Source organism: Haemaphysalis longicornis, unplaced genomic scaffold, assembly GCF_048455015.1.
Source record: "Haemaphysalis longicornis isolate Haplotype H1 unplaced genomic scaffold, Haemaphysalis longicornis Haplotype H1 scaffold_4, whole genome shotgun sequence".
Lineage (NCBI taxonomy): Eukaryota > Metazoa > Arthropoda > Arachnida > Ixodida > Ixodidae > Haemaphysalis > Haemaphysalis longicornis.
The window spans coordinates 133,546,383-133,567,746 of NW_027526361.1; the positions used below are offsets into that span (position 1 = coordinate 133,546,383).

The window sequence follows — 21,364 nt, forward strand, 5'->3', positions numbered from 1 at the left end:
AGGGAGAAGGCATCAATTCTTCTCCCTTTCCACTCGCGCTACGTCAGCTAATGGGGCGGATGGATAGGACGGCTGACGAGCCCAGCCCCACGGAGGGGATCACCCCACCTGTCACCGCGACGTCACCACACCACACGTCCGGCTGCAGGGTGCCCCTACTGCCCCGCATATTGAGCCTTCATCGGCGTGTCTTTTTCCGCGTGAATCTCTTTGCTGTCCAGTCGCTCGTTTTTTGCTTGCTCCTGTGAGTGTTTTCGTGTCTGAGAGTTTTGGCAGTGTCGAAGTAAGTCCGCTGAGATGCCGTGCAAGTGCTGTACCGCCACCATCCAGCCGCCGTAGTACCGCGATGCCTCGGCAACTACACCGGGGACACGAAGGTACCCGTGTTCAAGTTACCGAAGGAAGGAAGACTGAGGAATGCATGGATACACGCGGTGCCGCGAGAAAACGTGTCACCGAGAATTCCAGGGTAAGCTTCTTTTTTTTTCATTTTTGTATAGAATTGCTCTTTCAATGCAAGAGGATACACGTGCACGTGCAACTGGCTCACAAGACGCACTTTTGTATGTCAAGCACCGATGGGTTTGCTTATTGGAGGTAAGTTTTTTTCCAGGTATATGAACTTCACTTCGCCAATGAGGATATTATCCGTGTACCCGCGCATACAGATAAAGCCTCTGCCCGCACAATCACAGTGTCGCTAACTCATGTGCGCCTTCGCCAGGACGCTGTACCTTGGAAGTTTCCGAACTGTCCAGGCTATACTTGTTGGGAAGCTACGAAGAGGGAAGAGCCTGACTCCAAGCCTGGCGCGCATGGAGCATGCTGCCGTGCAGAAAGCCATCGCTGAATCCAACGAGAGGCGATTGGCAGAGCTCGCGAAGAGAATAAAGTAAATGCCTTAAGCGAACTAGCCAGCCACTTGAGGAACTAGGAGAAGAATTTCTGGCACATGATCAAGAAAAATTAGAGGATTTTTTTAAATTCACATCGTCGAAGATGAAGCGCCCTGGCTAAAGTACTCTGTTAGCGTCAAAGGAGACTTGAGCGTGACGGTACATGCAATGAAAGCGGCCATAAAAAGCTAGGCGCAGATGTGTGTGTTTCTGAAACTGCGAGTAGTAAACGGGATATCGTGCAACTCCTCGAAAGCATCGAAAAGTGGGACGGGAGCCTGAAGTCCAACTCAGTCACAGAAATTTGCGACGCTGCTTGTTTATTGCTAGGTCAGTTGTCGACGTCCCAAGAAGAAGACAGCGGCGACTGCATTCGTTTTCTGAAACAGCAGGTCAATTTACACCTAGCAAGAAAACACCGCAGACGCTACTCTGCTGATTTCATGGTGTTTTGCTGCCACCTCTTCACAATATCGCCCCATGCGTACGCTTACATACGCAGCCATGGAAGCATCACCTTGCCACATGCTATGAAAATCAGGTCAGTGTGCTCGTCATATGTTATGAGCCCTCTACAAAAACATCCCAGTGAAACATTCCTTAGTTACATAACGAGGAGAATTTCTGACATAAAAGGCGACCAGTGCTTTGCGACCGTAATGATAGACGAAATCGACATAAAACCATACTTTGATTAAAAAGAGAGTAATATTACCGCCGATGCTGGCCGACGAAGAACAATCTGACTTCGACGCCTGTGAAAATGGTCACAAGAGTGAAACAGTGCTAAAACACATTGTGCTGTGCAGCAGGAACGTTTTGCTGAAGAACTTCTGTGGCAAACTGAACGACAAACTTGTCGATTCTGCCGGTAAGTAAAAACAAAAAGGAAAGCGGTAACTCTCCAGAACAAATAGGTGTATTACCCCCAATCTGGCGCAGACACAAAACGAAACTAGATTGTGTACATAAATATTTTGCTCCTATCATTATCTTCGCGTCAAATTTTATTTAGGTACACGCATGCTCATTCTTACGGCAAAAAAAGTTTCCGCGCGGCGCACCTGCTCCAGATCCGCCCTTGAACAGCTTTCCGATGTTTTTGCCAAGCGCCCTATCGTGTGACGTCACGGAAAGAGAGCTAAGGCCGTCTCCCTTTTCCGGTCGGTGTTGACTTGCGGCGGGACCCTCCTCTCCACCGCGACATAGCCTCGAGAGAGTCGCTTTGACGCTGGCCCCAGATTCACCTTTGTGGTACCTGCCTGTAGAGACATGGCCCTGCTCGCCGCGTTTGCCGTCGTGCTCACCCTCGCTGCAACGGCTGCGAACCCGACGCTGGCTCCCCAGGTGAGACGTAGGCAGGGACGTAGCCAGTGGGGGCACACCGGGCCCGTGTCTCCCGAAATGTTTCGTGCCAGGCTGGGGTGCGGTTCAAGTAGCCTGAAAAACAGCCTGAAGTCGCCTGCAGGCGAGGAATTAATCTGCAGTTTTAAGGACATTCTTGTTCATATAAAACTAATAACAAGGGCTACGTCAACGTCTGATCCCTGTGCCCGCTCCAAGTGCTGTACATGTCCACATATACAACCCGGCTGCATTTCGCGCCGGATACACCGAGTTGCGCCGGGAACCTGCCGCGAGCCTATCGAGGCAGTCCCTCTGTTTCGCTGGCGGAATAGCAGCAAAAGCCTCATATAGGCATACATGTGGTCTGGGCTTTAGCGTGTCATTCCTTGTCTTTACACTGGTACAAAGTGTAATAACATGACATAGCGTATCACTGTATGTAGTTCAGTCAAATATCAATCCTTTATATGTTTATTTTTCTACCGACATCGCATTTCATTTTACTATTGCAGTTCCATAATTTATGAAAAAGCATTGCTCTGCCCATCTTGTATTTCCTCCACATCAACAAAACTGTACTATTCTCTTTATTGCGGAACTTTTTCTTTCTGGCACTATTCCATTGTTTCCTTGACCTCCCACTTGGTTAGAATCAGCATCACGTATTTGCTTAACCGGACTTTTACGGAAGCCATGTCTGATTTAACGGCTAGAAATAGAATGAAACTTGACAAACGTGCAACAAGCTCAACATTCAACAGCAGTGCAATAAGGTTTTTTGTTAAGCGTAATTTTACTATTCAGGTTACCAGCACAAAAACAAAAACAAAAATTGGCAGCGTATCTGCTCCTTTCGTTGCAAATGCCGTCAAAAGACGATAGCCTTTATCGACTTCTGCCAAGTAAGTGCCTCCCTTCGTTTTCCCGCTCACCTCTCATGTTGTTCCTCTTGCGTCGCGCTCCTCCCGAGGTAAAGACGCCAAATGTTTTCTTAAATCATTTTAAATTTCCCGCGTTCCACTGCTCCAAACCGGGTGTCTCGATGCGAATGCTGCCGTACGGCGAAGACGAGCGTTAATCAAGGCGCCCTACTTCAACGTTTATAAGAACATCGTTTCCCGACTCCACGTGCGTTGTAAGCAGAACGTGAAACCTATCTAGACGAACCTTGCGTAACTGTTGCCGGTTGATTTCTTAAAATAGCGCCAGAAGCTATAGTGGCGCGGGCGACAGCAGGCGACGGCGGAGTGAATTCTTTTTCTGCAGTTGATGAAGTATTTAATTTCGCAAAAAACAAGCATGTTTGATTTTTTATAAAGGAACAATGCAAATATCACTTCTGCATTGATTTGTTGTCCCATATTTGCGTGATGTCTTGTTCTTCTTCAACAATGTTGACAAGTATGAACATTACACCGGACATAGACGGGTAGATTTAGCTGTGACTATATAAGACTATTGCGCAGGCATTGTTTTGCTTTGGCCGGGTGGCTGAATCGAGTCACAGAAAGACAGACGTACAGACAGACAGACAGACAGACATACAGACGGACCAAAATTTCTGGGTTTAAGTAGCCCAAGAAAGACTATCGTCTTTAAAAGGTAATTACTTAAGGACGAGGACGTCCGTTTGCTAGCTTCACCGCCATAGTATACGAAGGTGCCGCACGTACTATTATGAGCAATATGAAATGGAGCACAGGAACGCGTAGAAAACACCCTTACACCCAGCTATGAGTGATACGCAGCGGTCGCCGTCGGAAACGAAGTGGAAAGGGGGACGCTGTTCCAAGTTCCAACAACTGTCCCCATTCCTGCCGTGCGTCTTATCGGCTGTCCGACGATACCATATTATCGGCGAAATGACATAAGCTGCTGCTTTGTCGGAATGCCAGCGCTGTGGGAGTGCCAACAGTTAGTGGAAGAGCGCCCTCCTTTCCCCCTTTGTTTTTAACAGCGCCATCCGCGTATCGCTCCGAGTCTGTTTCGACGCTGTTGGCCACGCGTTCCAGTGCTCCCTTTCATATTGCTAATAATAGTACAGTCCAGTGTGATTCGAGGGTTATCGCGGGTCCTTCAAATGAAGCAGACAGAACAACAGCTTTAGCAAATCTTCCACGCCAGTTTCGTTATCGTCGGCGTAGATAAAAGGCAACCAAGTCTGTGCTTGATAACAACGAATGTAGAGCTTGAAACCCAAAGGGGGGCACGTCAGTCGTGCGGGCCATTGTTGCAGCATGGAACAGCCAACAAGGGAGAGAAGAGTGCGAAATCATGATTTTCATGGTTCCGAAACGAAACCGTAGGTGGCCTACGGTTTCGTTTCGGAACCGTGAAAATCAAGATTTCGCACTCTGGCCACACTTACCCAAGCGTGCCACCGGCCTACGAGGCCGGTGACATGCTTGGCCGCTCGATGCTGGCGCGATAACGTTCAAATCGTGCTCGACTGTACTTCATAGCTGATAAGAAAACGTATTAGTCCCTTTCCTAGAAGAAAATCTAAAACACGAATCTTGATAGTAAACACCCAGTGTTGGCCTCCACTTCCGCCTGACGAACTTCGGGGACCCCCCGACAGTCACGAGCACACTCATGATCACGCTCACGAGCGCGTGCCCGCATAACCGCCTGCTGTACGGACGAACGAATCACCCGTGGGCTACCCATAGACCGACGAACGGGAATTTCGGTCATCATCAGCAGCAGCATCATCATCATATAACGTCCATAAGGTGTGCTTTACTGGTCGCGTTGAGCATACACAGATCGCATGTTGAACTCCGTTATTTCAAGCTTCGTTTGAAAACAACGCGCGAAAAGCCTTGCCCACATATTTCCCCCTCCCACCTTTTTGTCAGCCCCCCCCCCCCAAGAAAAAAATCCTGGCTACGCCCCTGGACGTAGGGGGCGACACCTGATTTCTTGGTGCACGCAAGCATAAGTGCAAATCGCCGTGCGGCCGGGGCACGGAGCTCCCCGGCGTGCCCTCGCCATTTACTCTTGGTGCAGGTTTCGGACTTGTCAAACAGGCGGGGAGTAATGGGACGCCGTGGGTGCGTGAGCGCTGAGTGGCAAGTAATGCAAAGCTCCCTTTCCCCTCAGCAAAATACAAGTTCGGTTCATTAGAGAGACTGCTTTGTCCTCATAACAGTGGTGCAATTCTATCGCAAGCTTAAAAAATAGTGGCAATTTAAAAAAAAAAGCATGAAAAGCATTGGTGACTCCCTGGCCACTTTCTGGCAACTTTTTTATGACATCACAGAATCCTCTTTGTGCGATTGGTGGCCGCCGCACTGAAACAGCCGGTGTAAAACGGCCTTCGATTAAACGGCGTTCGATAAACTGTCCGGACCCCCTCATGGAACTTCGTAGCGGGGCAAAGGGAGGTGAGGATGTGACAATGGCCGGAATCGGTTGCCGGAAGATTACCTACCGTGTCAATAACGAGGCGTCTAAATGGCCCGGAGATTATGGGCACCAGTTTCATAGGACCCGTGCCTTATTGCCCTGCTTACCCAGCCGTTGGCACGTGTCACACGTTCGAACAAACTCCTCAGCATCGCGGAAGCACTCTGGCCAGTAGTATTCCTGTAGTTGCCGGTCCTTAGTTCTTTTTACACCTAAGTGACCGGACCACGCGCTGCCATGAACCAGGTGCAAGAGGTTCTTGCGATAAGCCCCTGGCACAACCGACTGATCAAACTGCACTCCCTTCCTATCCCTGTACCTACGGTACAGTATACCACTCCTTTCCTGATACAGAGCATTCTTTTTTGCAACTCCTTCACTTCTACCCAAATTAATGTTCTGAAGTGTTGCGTCACGTTTGTGTTCAGCTATCAGGGCAGCTCTGTTTACTCCTAACAACTCTTGCAGACTCTCGGAAGTGGGTGGGACAAACACCTCACCTAAGAAGTCGGAAAATTCATCCTCGTCTCCAGGTTGTTCCTCGAGTTTAGAGCCTTGCGATGTCGCCCAACTACCATGGCCGGAAGGGCGCCTTTACGCTTAGAGTGCTGCTCTCAACCATGCACTGACTGCTGGGTGCCACCTCGTTTGAACTGGGCGCTATCGCCGCCAACTCCCGAGCTTTTGATCGGGTCAGCGCTTGGACGAATACCCAAAAGTTCAAACCCTTTTGTCGCAACAATTCATCAGACCAGTTGGAAAACAGGTACGGATATTCGGGCGGCAAACTAGGCGACACCGAGGCCTCGGTGTCAAGTATCCCGAAGGGGCCCTCGATACAAATTCGCGCGATCGGAAGACACACGCTGTTTGCCTCAACCGCCTGCTTGATCCAGGCGCACTCGCCTGAGAACTGCTCTGGGGTTACGTAAGATGGATGTACTACATCCATCGTCACCACGGAATACCGTAGTACCCGGCAGCATTTGCAGTTCACCGTCACTTCCCGAATGTACGGCTCCACAAGCTTCATATTCACATCGTCTTCACCTGCCGACAGAAAAGCTACCCTGGGACTCCTACACCCGGCGACCACGTGGCCCAGCTGGCGACACTTGAGGCAACTCAGTGGTTGTCTCTTTTCGAAAACCTTTTTGTGGTGCTTTGCCTGGTCCTCTTTTGTCTCCGCTTTCTCACCGTCACGGTGCTTCAATTTTTTGTCGCTATAGCGCCCTCAGCATCTCGGGAGATGCTGTCTTTTTGCCATTGGGGTTTGAGTTCCCGCTTCGCACTCCTCATTTCACTAGCATGACGCGACAAGAACTCGTGTCACCGTTGTGAAACCTCATTTGTCCATTACCCAGCTACGCATGCTTGCGGGGAGCCGGCGGTAGAACTGCTCCAAACCTAGGCGCTGCACCACCTTATCGTGGTCGCCAAACGAAGCCCTCCTCCTTTTGCCACTCCTGGAAATACGCCATCAATTTATACGCGTACTCCGAGTACGACTCATTTCTCCCTCTTCCACCTTCCCGATACCGCTGCCTGTAGGCCTCCGCTGACAACCTGTACTTCTTTAGAAGACACGCTTTTACTTTGCTGTAATCTTCTGCCTCTTGTCTAGTCAAGCGGGATACCACATCGGCGGCTTCACACGGCAACAAAGTCAGTAGGCGTTGCGGCCAAGTGTCTCTAGGAAAATCTAATTTCTCGCATGTGCGTTCAAAATTTACCAAAAAGAAACCCATGTCTTCTCCCACCTTAAACGCTTGCATGAGGTCCTTCATTTTGAACGACAGCTTTGCTCCTCCTCCACTGGAGGCCTCGCCAACACCACTACCGCTTCCGGCTTTCAGAATTTCAAGTTCGAGCCGCTTCACCTCTAGCTCATCTGCACGACGCTGTGCTTCCGCTACTGCTTTCTTTCTTTCTAGCTCCTCCTCTGTTTTCTTTTTCTCCTCTTGCTCCCGTTCTTTCATAAGCTCCCGGCACTCTGAGAGCTCATCGTCGTCTGCCCCCACTGCTTTGATAGCCTCGATGATTTCTGGCTTTTTTTTTCTCATCGCCTAAGCTTAACCCCAACATGTTTGCCAACTCTAGGAGTTGCTGCTTTCGTAGCGACTTCAGGTTCATGTCTGTATAGAGTGTTGACAACTGTAACTACAAAAAATCATTTAGCCCGAAGCACCAAATAAACCTCGCGTCAAAAGAGTAATACACTTTACCTCCCTCGCTACACTTTGTAAGCAGAGCCTGCTAATCCCTCAAACCAAATGGCCTCGCACTCACCAAACTTTGCAGTCATGCCTCCGTGAAGTCGGTTCCGATGCTCTGGAGTCGACCCATGCCTCATGGAGACGACCCCGACCGTAGTGGAGATGGTCTCGCCGTTGTGGAGATGATCCCACTTGCTGCCAACCAGTGTTGCGGATCTGGTAGCGTGGCCGGTGATGGCGTTCGTTGATCCGGAGTTGGGGCAAACATTGGGGTCGGGGACGGCGAAGAAAGAAACTTTATGTACAGATATCTACATGGCGTCTGACTGGGTGAATAGGGTTTTTCGCTCCTGTGCGCACGAGATTAAAAATCAGGTTGGGCCCGCCCTCTTTCTCCTTTTTTTAGATGCGACGCAACTCTTTGACTCGCCCTGTCCCTCCATCCATCCGTAGTCCGCACGCCTCTCCCACATTCTCCTCGCCACGCCAGCTGCGCGGTAACACCGCTCTCACCACAGCGCCATCTTGCGTTAGCGCTCGCTCCCCTCGCCATGCCAGCTGTGCGTCAGCGCGCTTTAGCGCTCGGTGAACACATGCGCATGCGCTGCTCTCTCTCATTCCCCCCACCGTTAACGCGCGGAACATATAAACGCGATAACGGCGCCGTTCCACTTAGTCGCTCCACTGCCGCCGCTCCGATGGCATCCGATGACCACCGATGATTTGAAAGGAGACTAACAGGTCTGCTATCGCGATGGTTGGCGCAACCGTAACAAGCACCGCCCAGGCGCGTCGCATCACCCCATGGTTTCCCCCCGCGGAAAGATGGGGTCAATTTATCGGCTGACGTCAGGACGCACCAATCCGGGCCACGGAAACTGATGTCCACACACTCACAAAGAGAAGGCACTTTTTCTCTCGCACAGGTCAGTCGGTTGAATTCGGTGGTGCAACCTTCCTTGAACAGCAGCGTCTCGGACCCACAACAAAGCGGTCCCACGATGCTCGGCTCGCACCTGAAGATTGCCACTGGAGGAGCAACGCAGCACGCCTTTGTTCATCCCTCCCTGCACCATTCTCGCTCATTAGAGAGTTATAGCAGATCGGAAAAACGGTTCCGGTACGGTAACGTCTACCGTCTGGACGCCGCCCCGCATGCGCAGAACCCTACCGTATACACCGGACCGACGTGGCCGGACGACACCGAGACGTACCGCGTGTCCGTCGTTCGAAAGTGGGCGGCCGCTTTCGAAAAGTTTGGGAGAAGCCTAGTCGAACGGATTGTAAATATGAGATCGTCTAAGAGTAATGAGGTTGCAAGAAGTTAAATTTGCGTGATTCTGACAGCTCAAGCAGCAAGCGAAACACGGTCCCGGCCCAACTGCCGTGGCCTGCGTCGTCGAGCGACGCATGTCCGATAGCTTCTTTTAGGTTAAATAAGGGCGACCCGGCTACATAACTAGTATTAACAGCACCATGGGGCCCGTCTACAAATCTGCGAGTGAGGAACAGGCGGTATCAGTGCGAGTGACTCTCAAATACAACGAAAAACTAGAAACAGCCAGCCGTTTGTACTGAGAGCCCAGAGAGGCGATAAAAGTGTAAGCAAACAGTCCGTGCTTCTGTATGAAAATGAAATCGCGTATCTTTCAAATGTATAACTGGGCCTCACGTATCGATGGCCATTTGTGACAAGAACTTATGTACATTTCAAGCCATCTGTAATTTGCTTTTCCCTTTCCATTGCTTTGTAGATGTGTATATAAGCCACCTGGAACCAATAAAACTTGGTTCTTGGTCAGCGCCGCGTGTTTGTCTTCTACTCTACGTCCTGTCCTTTGCGCTGTTTCTTACATTTTTAAACAATTTTTTCGGTTCGAAGTGGTTAAAACCGGTTTAAACGGGTTCGACCGGGTTCGGAGGAAAAAAAGCAAAAGTGTTTTTGTGTTTTACCCTTTTAGTGCTGCGTTTTCGTTTCTCTTTTACATCGGTATAAAAGCTTTTTCATAGTGTAGGTTTCTTTGTGCAAATGTTTTGGCTCGGCCGACTTAACTGTGCAATCCACTGCAAAATGTTTTCTATGGGAGGTCAGCGAGTACAACACTCATTGATGTGAAATAAAAGCTTCGCAGGGACACTTAAGGCTGCTGATGTCTGGGATAGAATGGGAACGAATTACTTTTTTTTAGGGCCGGAAGTCTATTTTAATTATTTAGTTTAGTTTATTCATATATTCTCATTGTATTGCATTCTTGATAACAAACCCCGCACTTGTTTTCTTGAGGAAACGAAAAAAATCGGCTGATGATTACTACACTCCCTAATGGGAATTTTTCTGCAGCGTGAACTTCAGTCTTCTTGGCGACGGCGCACAGCTGCTGCGTCTCTGGACGTGATTGCGTCATTAGTGAACCCACGACGGCGCGCGCTTTACTCTCGCCTTATCTCGCATCGCGTCGCCGCTGACGAGCATGTCTCGCGCGGCCTTGGCATACCGCCCTCCCCCTCACACGTTCGCCATACTGTCATCCTCCGCTTTCCGGCTTCGTTCTCTCGGTTAGAAGGAGGCCGACGCCGAGGGTCGATGCGGAACTACAAACGCGTTCGCTTAAGAGCTGCGCTCCAAAACAATGGCTCTACGTAGCTGCCGCGGTGCCGCCTTGAGATCCAGTCCCCTCGCCGACCAATGACGAGCCGCACCTCGCCTCAAAATTATGCATCCTCGCCGCAGTATTCTGCTAGGCAGGCAGCCTCCTGGCCAGTGAGGAGCGCCCCGGTGCCTCTGGCAATTGGCAGTCTCCCTGTAGACTACCCGCCCACAAGCAGACCCGTGCGTCCACCATCGGTTTTTGGTACCCTCGAGTGCCACCGTGGTACAGTGTTCTAGAATGACTGTAGCCGGAGTGCGGCTTAGCGCCCCCTTCTCCCCAATGGCCGGCGCGTGTCGGGCCGCCTCTCGTCCCCAAATCACGCATCCTCGCCAGAATATTCTGGCTATCAGGCAGATAGGTAGTTTCCTGGCAAGCGGGCAGCCTCTTCAGCTGGCATGAAACTGTGAGAGAGCCGGCCACCTTTTTTAGTACCATCAAATTTCTACACACGCACGCACACGTATTTTCGCACAATGATTGAATTGGACAACGTTTCTGATTAACGCCTTGCGTGCGACTCTAAGCGGTGGGTGGACATCCTCGTCCGGTAGTCCACGCTGTGCTACAGCGGCCCGTGCGTGCGTTTCAAGAAATTCATGTTGCGTCAGCTGGCCACTGCGCAGCAAGCCGTTCCCACTCACTGCTCAAGGGTGTGTGGCTGGGGGGAAGCGGGGGTGGGCTGGAAGGGCACATCTAAATCAAATGATTTGTTGCATTTGGAATGCCGGGGCAGCATGGGCAGTAGGGGAGGGGGTGTGCGGTAGGGGAAATCCAATGGAGGAAGGCGTGGTTGCGGTATGTCTCGGTCTGGAGTTGTCCCCAAATGTGTGCGTCGGCCACACCTAGAGAGGAATATGAGGGTGGTAGGGCCCCGCGGGAAGCTCGGCAGTGATGAAGGATGTCGGAGTAGTTTTGTGGCAGGGGGTGCAGGACCGGAGGGCCACTGAATGGTTCGTATTCTTGAGTATTCATTTAAACTAATTGGTTGCTCTGCTACGCTTTTCATTCGTCTAGTTTTAACGACGTTTTAGCTTTAATGCGAGAGAATTGCCAGTGCGTGAGTGGAAGATTTGAAAAGAAAACGTGAGAGGAAGATGCGAAAGCCGTGGGTTAATCGCTTTTTACTCGAGAAAATATAAACAAAAAACAGAATGTATCACTCCTTTGTCAAAACGCGAGATATGACTGACTTTAGAGCATTTTAAGATATCCGAATATAATTAACGCTGAACTTAAGCAAGCTAAATTAGCGTATTACGAATCCCCATTTTCACGCCTGCAAGGAAACGCTAGAAAAATTTTCAAGAAGTAAATCATTTAACTGGAAGAATACCAAAAACCATCAACTGTAACAATTCAAGGAACGATGTGTGAGGCGGACACGGCAGCTGAACTTAATATTTTATACAAAGTGGGGAATGTACTGTGCCAGCTCCCCCTGTGGACGGCACACTGTCCTTGCCAAATCTAAATGTCGGAAATTCCTTTTTTACACTTCCATACAACACCAGAAGAAAAAGCAAATATAATAAACGACCTCAAACCCAATACTGCTGCTGGGTTCGATGACATCCGGGTAGCCCCTTTAAAATACGTTAGTCATATTCTCAGTTGTGTTCTTTCTAATATTGGTAATAAGATGATCGACAGTGAAATATTTCCCGGTGAGCTAAAAATAGCGAGGGTCAGACCAATTCATAAAGGAGGAAATCATTATACTGCGAATAACTATCGGCCAATATCGGTGCTTCCTGTGCTTCCCAAAGTATATGAAAAAAATTATAAATATACGGTTGCAAAGTTTTTTGGTTAAACACCATATTATTTGTGATGCGCAGTATGGGTTTAGGAAAAATCGGTCATCTGAAATGTCATTGCTGGACATCAAAATTGATTGATTGATTGATTGTGGGGTTTAACGCGCCGACGCAACGCAGGCGATGAGGCGCGCCGTAGTGGAGGGCTCCGGATTAATTTTGACCACCTGGGGACCTTTATCGTGCGCCGAAATCTCGGACACACGGGCGTTTTTGCTTTTCGCCTCCATCAGAAAAGCGGCCACCACGGCCGGGAATCGAACCCGCGACCTCTTGCGCAGCAGCGCAACGCCTTAGCCACTGAGCCACCGCGGCGGGTTGGACATCAAAATTCAGATCATCAAAAAAAAAAATTAAATGCAGGCTGTACAGTATTGGTCTGTTTTTTTATCTACGAAAAGCGTTTCATTCGGTAAACTAACAAATCCTTCTAAGAACACATTAGAGTGTCGGTACTCGTGGTATTCCCCTTGAATTGTTTCGCAACTACTTAGCAAATCGGTATCAGTATGGGCTAGTAAACGGTACAGCCTCAGCTAAATTTCGAATAATAAATTGTTTTCCGCAGGGTCGATTCTCGGACCAATGGTATTTAATTTATACATAAATGGTCTGCCAGCGATACCTGGTCCACTCAAAATAATAGTGTATGCCGACGACGTCAATATATTTTTTATGGGTATGGCCTTGCAACAATTGGAAACTAGGGTTTTCCAATACTTGCATCTTCTATCCCACTGGCTGCTTATCAATAAGTTACAATACAACATAAGAAAAACCAATTTCGTCGTGTTCACACCGATTAATAAGCCATTGAATTATACTATAGATTTGATTGGCGAAACAACAGACCCAAGCAATCAAAAGCAAAAAAAAATTCTAGGTGTATGGTTTGAAAATAATCTGTCACGGGATACCCATATGTGTAAATTAACCGCTGAACAGAGCAAAACGGTGGACTGTCTATATAAAATTCGAGATATCACAACGTTATGGCTAAAAAAGACACTCTATTATTCCTTATTTTTTTCTAAACTTTCCTACTGAGCTGTAGTATGGGGCACAACCACTACCCAGAACTATACCGAATTGTTCTTGTTTGAGAAGAAGCTTTTAGGAATATTCCAAAATTACCACGGTTGGCCTCAATACCTAGCTACACATGAACTCTTTCTAAAGCACTTACTTCTCAAGGCAAATCAAACATACTACTTCAAATTACTTCACTAGATTAGGGACAAAAATTTATACAATTCTTCCAACCCTGTAACTGCCACACACCTTACCTTGCGTAGACGACATGGACCAATGCCTTCAACAAGAACAAGCTACGGCCGGCAACACACGGATTATCAAACCCCACCTTATTGAACAAAGTTCAGAAACCCATTATTTTCCCCAACGGTTGTCAAACACACAGATTAAAAATGTCCTGTAGAGCAGTTAATTCCATATAGCTAAAATTTACGGAAACATGAAATAAATTGTTGCAGCGAAGTTGTTGATATCTATGCAGAAGGAAGTTTCTGCTTTGGGTGTGTTTTGTTGTCCGTTCACTCCTTGCACTGCACGGAAAAACTCGCCAGTGTTGCGGTGCCACATACTGCGGGAAAATTTTGTTCTGTATCCTTTGTTTCGTGCAAAGTATTCGCACATTGAGTGTTCGAGGAGCATGACTGCTAATGTATTCTCTGCAGTTTTTTTTGTTACTTTTTGTTTTTGTTTTTGTTGTGCACTTGACGGCAAGTTTTCAATATAATATACAGCACCCGCACGCTACCTGCCACCGGGATCAGGGGCCATAGTCAGGCTCCAAGCCTTTAGCCTCTGGTCCCCTTTGTGTACGGAAAGAAGAAAGAAAGAAAGAAAGAAAGAAAGAAAGAAAGAAAGAAAGAAAGAAAGAAAGGAAGAAAGAAGAAAGAAGAAGAAAGAAGAAAGAAGAAAGAAAGAAAGAAAGATAGAAAGAAGGAAGGAAAGAAGGAAAGAAAGAAAGAAAAAGAAGGAAAGAAAGGAAGAAAAAAACTGTCCGGCGTCAGCGTCAGCCTCCACCGGTCATGCATGGCAGGTGGCGCTTAGAGGGATTTCCTTCTATCCACATTTTATGTGCTAACAGACCGGCTAGACGGCCATAATGACTCGCTGAATATAGGGAAACACCGTCGATAGCAACTGTGAAACTTCAGCGACATATGACAGCGATTGGGTTCTAGTAAAGATAGCAGCTTAATAAAGTAACAAGCAGCGCTAATGGTCGCTGGTAGTCCAAGGCTACAGAACGGTAGCACAAAGGAGGTAAAGGTATTCGAAAATGCTGATGTCCTTCGCATCAATCCACTTGATCGCTTCTTTATTTCTTTCAGTTAGTTGCTTCCTAGAGTGTCACCTCATATATACTATAATATTATAAATAATATAAATAATATAATATAATAACATAAAATATGCATTAGAAAATCATTCTGAACTTCAGTGCGAGATGTCCATCTCACGCGAGAAACAACATAACAGCACAATGCGTGCATAACGAAAGACATTTATAGCATTCGCGTTGTCGCCATCTAACCACTTTCCGGCTGTGTTTCGCGCAACTAAACTTCCTGATTGGTCGAGAGGAGAGCGCCGCAATATTTTCAAATGCCAAGGACCCCGAACATGTCGAGGGTGGTCTGAGCCACTAATCGACCTCAACTGGCCCTCTAATTCTTCTAATCCGAATGAATCAGCACATTACCATAGCTTCCCCAGTCATCTCACTAATCCACCCCAGTCTACCCGTTAAAGCGCGTCAATCGACATTAATTCATGAGCCCCGACTTAATTTTAAGCTTGAGCAGATTCAAAATGATATGGAAATGCTGTCCCTTCTGCTTTAAAAGTGGAGTTGAGAAGGCCCCAAACTTTTTTTTTTAATTCTCAAGACCTCTTAAAAGCAGTAAACAAGGGACGTAATGTCACACAAAAGAAGCCTCGGTGACGTAGAGGACTGCGGGTGTTTGTGTATCACTGCTGTTTCTATATACCTGCCCTTTCAAACCGGAACAAGTGAAAGATATGGATTTATTGTTGATGATGTTCCTGAAAGCATTCACAAAACGGCGAGGTTGCATCCAAAGCAACAACACATTGAAAACTTTACATGATATTAAACACCATATATATATATATAGAAACCATGAAGAATAAGCGATGATATGTCGCCTCGGAATATACGTTCTCATGACTTATTCTGAACACAAAAGATAATTGGGGGAGGTGGGCAGTATCTAACCCAAACTGGTAGCATGTACGGACATACTTACATTAACTTGAAAGTAAGTATAAGAAGACGAATCTGATGGGTTGTGAAGCTACAGACTATGCATAAAGTTCGCTTGCGCTGTCGGGCGAGAGGTAAAATATCCGTAGGGGCAAGGTGGGGAACCATAGTCGAAAACTAGAAATTAGCTTTGAAGCCGCGGAACCGCTTTGGAATGGTTCCTTCAATTCGTTCTGGTTCGGGTTCAGTTCCAAAATGGCAAAAAAAAAGAAAATATGGGTTCGCTTCGGTTGCGGTTCTGGGCGAAAATTCAAGTTCGGTTCTGGTTTTCGGTTCGGTTCCAGTTCCGGTTCGACACCCTGATCAGAATGTTCTCTTTCACGCAGAAGGAAGAATGCCCGCCGTCGACAGAGCCGTGCAAGGTGGAAGAGCCCTTCTGTGGCTCGGACGGCCGTACTTACGTGACGCGCTGCGACTTCGAACGGGCCCGGTGCGAGGACGACAGCCATCTTAGCAACTCCGTGGAGGTCAGCCACCCTGGGCCGTGCTCCGAGCCGACGCAATCACCAGCTGCTCCGGAAGAATATTTAGTTCTGGGTAAGTGACTAGTAGAATGCTTTGTTGGGTGAGTTGGTTCGTGGCTTCACAGAATTAAAAAGAGCGCAATAGACAAAAACAGAGAAACACAGTAGAGTGTGGACACTCTACTGTGTTTCTTTGTGCCCACCCATTGCGCTATTTTTATTTTTTTACTATGTAACTAGCTGGGCGTGCACAGCTGGGGAAATCTGCCCTCTGATTGGATATGCAAATAGCAAACTTTTCACTTCAAATCAACTTTAAATGAGACAGAAACGCGGAGTTCAAAATGTCCCTTCATATTACGTACGCTATTTTCTCCGCCAAGGCTATCCATAAAATGCACAGTTTCAGCTTGTCCTAATCCATAATGTTGGCATATGGCGTTTTCTTTATTCGCTTCCGAGTTCGGGTGCTCTCAGATATGTCGCAGCGTTTACACAGACGAATGGAATGTGTCTCATAGCCGGCATGATGTTGTCACTATTCCAAAAAGGCTCTTTTCGGTGCCACTCCAAGCTCCACGTAGCACACAAAAAAAAAATGGTTGCTACGTGGTTTCCAATGGTCGCACCCGCAGCCCCATAATTCTTGTCCTCCGGCAAATTTCGACAAAATATCTCGATCCGTTGCTAGAGGGCTTCAGCTCACAGTTCACATCCAAAAGGGCGGCAGGCTGATACTCAGAGAGAAAACGGGGAGGAAACTAGCCCTCACTCTGTAATGTGAAGTTCCTTTGTAAGAGCGCGTTGACATCTACTGTCAAAAACTGCGGTAAATGCTTCCAACGAATTAATCGGCAAAGAGCAACTACATTTAATTTATTGCGTGACAAATTTTGTACCAACTTGATTCTTGTTTAATGGGCGTTTAGGGTATGCAGTATCCAAGTGCTATGTCACCACGTTCGAACCGAGGATACCATTCGGCCTTTTGAAGCGTTGTGACAGCTTCCCCATGGCTGCCTTTCCTCAACTTTACTAAAACTCGATAAATGCATGCATGTTGTCTCTATCCATCTGCAATCGCAAAACTGGAAAGTATGGGAACAGAGTCTCAACTTCCCGCTCAAGAAACAATGTGCTGATATGATGACCCCTTTTGAAACGATGCTGCTTGCCCATTTGATGTGGAGGGCAGGGAGTAGGGCATGTGTCAGTGGCAAACGTTGATAATAACTGCGCTCCCCCGTCTACAAAAAAATATAGGGGTTTTCTGTGACCTCCGGCTGATATATGAGAATGTACAGCCCTTGTCAAAATTTTCAATGCCAAGCCTAAGCCTTCTGAACCGCAAAGAATTCAAAGAATTTAGCTGGAAGCTTCAAATGTAACAAAATTATTTGATGACATTGAGAGAGAATAGTATTTTCTCTAGCTTTCCGGCATAAAAGGCTTCAGCCTCGCTCGGGAAGTAAGCTTGTTGTACTACATTGAATTTTTCACGGCCTGTGCGCTTTCGACCGGCCTAGAAAATTTTGACAAAGACTGTACGTGTATATACTTGTGCATGCTCATTACACGCTCCCGCATACACACTTTGAGCAGATTTATTTTTGCGAAAACCTAACTGTTTTGTATCTTGTCTAACCTAAAAAAAAGGCGCCGTTAACAACTCACATAAAAGATCGAAAAGAGATTTTTTTTTGCTCGGTGTCAATTTTTGTTAGTATCAACCTATATGCGCAAAACATTGAAAGCCTGCTATAGCCTTCTTGCAGTAGCGAGGCCCCTTAGGAGCTGGGGCTGCTGGCGTCTCCTGTCGTCGTCGTCGTCGTAATCCTCGTTTTATGTAGTCACGGTACTTGAACACCGGCAACACCGGTACTTAAACACTCGTTTACGTCTCGCGCTAGACCGTAACGCGTCCTAAAAAAACACCGCGACACTCGTTTACGCCTCACGCTGGAGAGCTTCGTCCTTCAAAGACAAGAGACGTTTACAGCAAAGCTGTATACCTCTACCCCCCAACAGTTTCATCTCCGTTGCCAAAACGCCAAGGCGCCAAGAATACACTTATACGCTGCATGCTTCGCCCCTCTTCAGGTTTCACGTTAGTGGAGATGGCCCGGGGTTTTTCCAGAAACTGGTTAGGAAATGTACTCACACGCGCGCACACAGGCACGTACGCACGCACAAACACAGGTGTTCCCTGGCCCCCACAAAAGTTTATCCTGCGGCTACGGGCGCTTTTGAGCAAGAGAATCCACCAGCATACCTCAGCCCTCCCTCTGGCTTTGTAATCTAGGTCTGAGTGGTGCAGGTGTTTCACGGCGACATCCGGTGTTCCGGAAGGCTCAGTGTTAGGCCCTCTTTTATCCTTAATCCTGATACTGATAAGATTGTATTTCTAATATGATACCGCGAGTCTTCAAACTGACCTTAATAACATTTCGAAATGGCGCGACACATAGTGCCTACAATAAACACACCAAACTTTTTTACACCCTTTTTGGCCAAAAAGGGTGTAGCATAAGTGGGAAAAGGGTGTTGGGAGCCCATTACACGATTTTTTTCTTGAATCTCAACACCCTTTTCCTAGCTCTACACCCTTTTTGTGTGAAAAAAAGGGTGCTGATCAATTTCAACACCCTTGGTTTTTCTTAGGGTGTTGAAACGGTGTGTAAAATGTGTTCAGCTGTTCATTGAATAAGGCCATGCATACATGTATAATTGCACTGTAAAGAGCACGACATCTCATCATACCCTCCTCTACTCGCAAGAAATATTCAAAAGCAAATAAAAGACTATTCATCTCAAATGATCCCTCGTTTCCATATACGATGTGTCCCATACCTCAACTTCAGCTTTGCCACGTGAAATATCAATTTGAACATTTAAAATAAAAAAAAACTATACTTGTGTGGCAAAAAAGGGTGTTGAACGACGGCAACACGGCAAGACACCAGCAACACTGTCGTTCCAGCATCTCATGGTCCCTCCCTTGTTGTGGCGCCGTCCACACCCCCACTGCGCATGCTCGACTCATCTCGGGCCGGCCCAGGAAGACACCGGTAACACTGTCGCTCCAGGAGCCATTAAACGGAAAGACACCACCGGGCGTTCAGCAAGCCGAGCATGCGCAGTGGGGGTGTGGACGGCGCAACAACAAAAAGGGGGGACATAGCCCCGTCGCATCTAACAAAATTGCACCATCTTCACGTGCGGGAACCCTGAGTAGTATGCGAAACAGCCATGGGCTCAACCCAATTTCTCATTTCGTAGTTCCGGTTAGTAAAAAGTGTGGTAGTTACCATAGAAACCAAACTGTAAATATAACGGTAGCTACGTACCTCAACCTAATGGAAACGACGAACTGAAAACTAATGGGCACTTGAATGTAGCCCATGGCTGCTTTGCATACTAGTCAGGGTTCCCCTAAAGGAAGATGGTGTAATTTTTTTAAGTGCGAATGCACTTCTTAAGCGAGCCTGAATCGTCCGCCGCCGTAGTCCGCATAGCAACAGCTGGGGGTGCGCGCACTCCTCGTCTTCCCTAGCAACGGGGGGAGATGGGCGCGCGCTGCCTGGCCGCTGACATGGCACATACCCACGTGGGGGATTGGCCAGTGATCGGGCGTGAGAAGGGCTAATGCACCCGCTTAAAGGAGTACTGACACGAAATTTCAAAGCTGAGATCCGCTCTAGCAATCAAGTACAACGACAACACAAATAGGTGTCTGTGAATAAATGCATCTTTCTTTCTTTGTAGTTATGTGTGTGTGTGTGATCTCTCTTTCGCGAACATTACCGAACCGCGCAAATTCAACTCGTGCATTCGCACTTTCACATTCTTCCCCTCGGGGAAATGCGGGAAATTTTTTTTGTCAAAACGTTTTGCACCGGCTATATGTCATGTAGCAGGTGTTATATAATACATAGCATCGGCGCTAAGATATAGGTAACAACGGTGCCAACATATATATGCCGGTGCTTGTTATATGTTATACATATAATGGTGCCGGTTAAATGTTATCATAGTGTTAAATATAGACACTCATGCGACTGAAAATCGAATATCCCTCATCTGTCTTGGACCCTAGCTGGTACAAACTAGCTTACTCCAACACTGCATTAACTACAAAACCGTGTTGCTAGATTAACACTATCGAACTGTGCGCATCTGTCCAGTGTGACAGAAATAAAAAAAAAGCATTTAAATCTTGTTTCAAGCTTGTGTACGTACAAAATTTAGTACAATAACGAAATTCTTAAACAACCACTGTTTGCTGACCACACTTAAGTGTTTTCTCCAGTTGACCACAACCTCAAGGTTTGTGTATCACCCTGCAGATCTGAACAGTATCACGACTCTGTCGTTCGAAAACAAGTGTACACGGGAACAGCCTTCCCGTCTGCATCACTGGGGCCTGCCACCTGCAAGTGGGCAGTTTATGATCAGGTTCATTCATTGCAATTTTTTTATTTTTTAGTCCCTCTGCATGTTGCTGCTGTTTTTTTCTTGATTACCCCACCACCCTTAGTTACGTCTGAACCTTGGGCGTTGAGTGTAAGAAAATGTAATGGAATAAAACGCCTTAATTGCGCTGAGCGTATATAAATGAAATAAAATTTATCGGTGGACTCTAGAGAAGGAGGACAATCGTGCTTTGTCGCTGCTCATGTGGTCCAGGTGGCCCAGGCAGCGCAGGCAGTCCCGGCGGCCCAGGCCAACCCGGTGGGCCAGGCGGCCCAGGGGGGCCGGGCAGCCCAGGCGGCGCAGGCGGTCCAGGTGGCGCAGGCGTACCAGGAGGACCAGGTGGTGCAGGCGGCGCAGGTGGCACAGGCGGCCCGGGAATCGGACCAGCCGGCGCAGGTGGTCCAGGCGGCGCTGGTGGTCCAGGCGGCGCAGGCGTACCAGGAGGCGCAGGTGGTGCAGGCGGCAACGGTGGCACGGGGAGCCCGGGAATCGGCCCAGGCAGCACGGGTGGCACAGGAGGCCCAGGCGGAACGGGCGGACCAGGAGGCGCACCAGGGGGTTCAGGTGGCCCAGGTGGTGCAGGAGGCTTGGGTGGCAAAGGTGGACCAGGCGGCCAAGACGGCCCCCGTGGCCCTGATGGCCAACGCGGCCCAGATGGCTAAGGCAGCGTCGACGCAAGGATTGCAAGCCAGAATACTGCTGAATGACAGCTATATATTTTTTATGTATTTACCAACTTGATTAAATATGTAGACCCATGATATATTGATAAA

At 48.0% G+C, this 21,364-nt stretch overlaps 1 protein-coding gene across 2 annotated transcripts; it reads left to right on the top strand.

The window, feature by feature from the left end:
• The first annotated feature begins 406 nt into the window (after positions 1–406).
• On the top strand, positions 407–21,364 carry LOC144179390 (uncharacterized). Of its 2 annotated transcripts, XM_077707725.1 has the most exons (4): positions 407–469; positions 2,106–2,243; positions 15,981–16,191; positions 20,805–21,364. In XM_077707725.1, the coding sequence occupies exons 1-4, from the start codon at positions 422–424 to the stop codon at positions 21,251–21,253; spliced, it is 846 nt and encodes a 281-aa protein (XP_077563851.1). In that variant the 5' UTR covers positions 407–421; the 3' UTR covers positions 21,254–21,364. The 2 variants fall into 2 exon arrangements, with proteins under 2 accessions (XP_077563851.1, XP_077563852.1); XM_077707726.1 differs by lacking the exon at positions 2,106–2,243.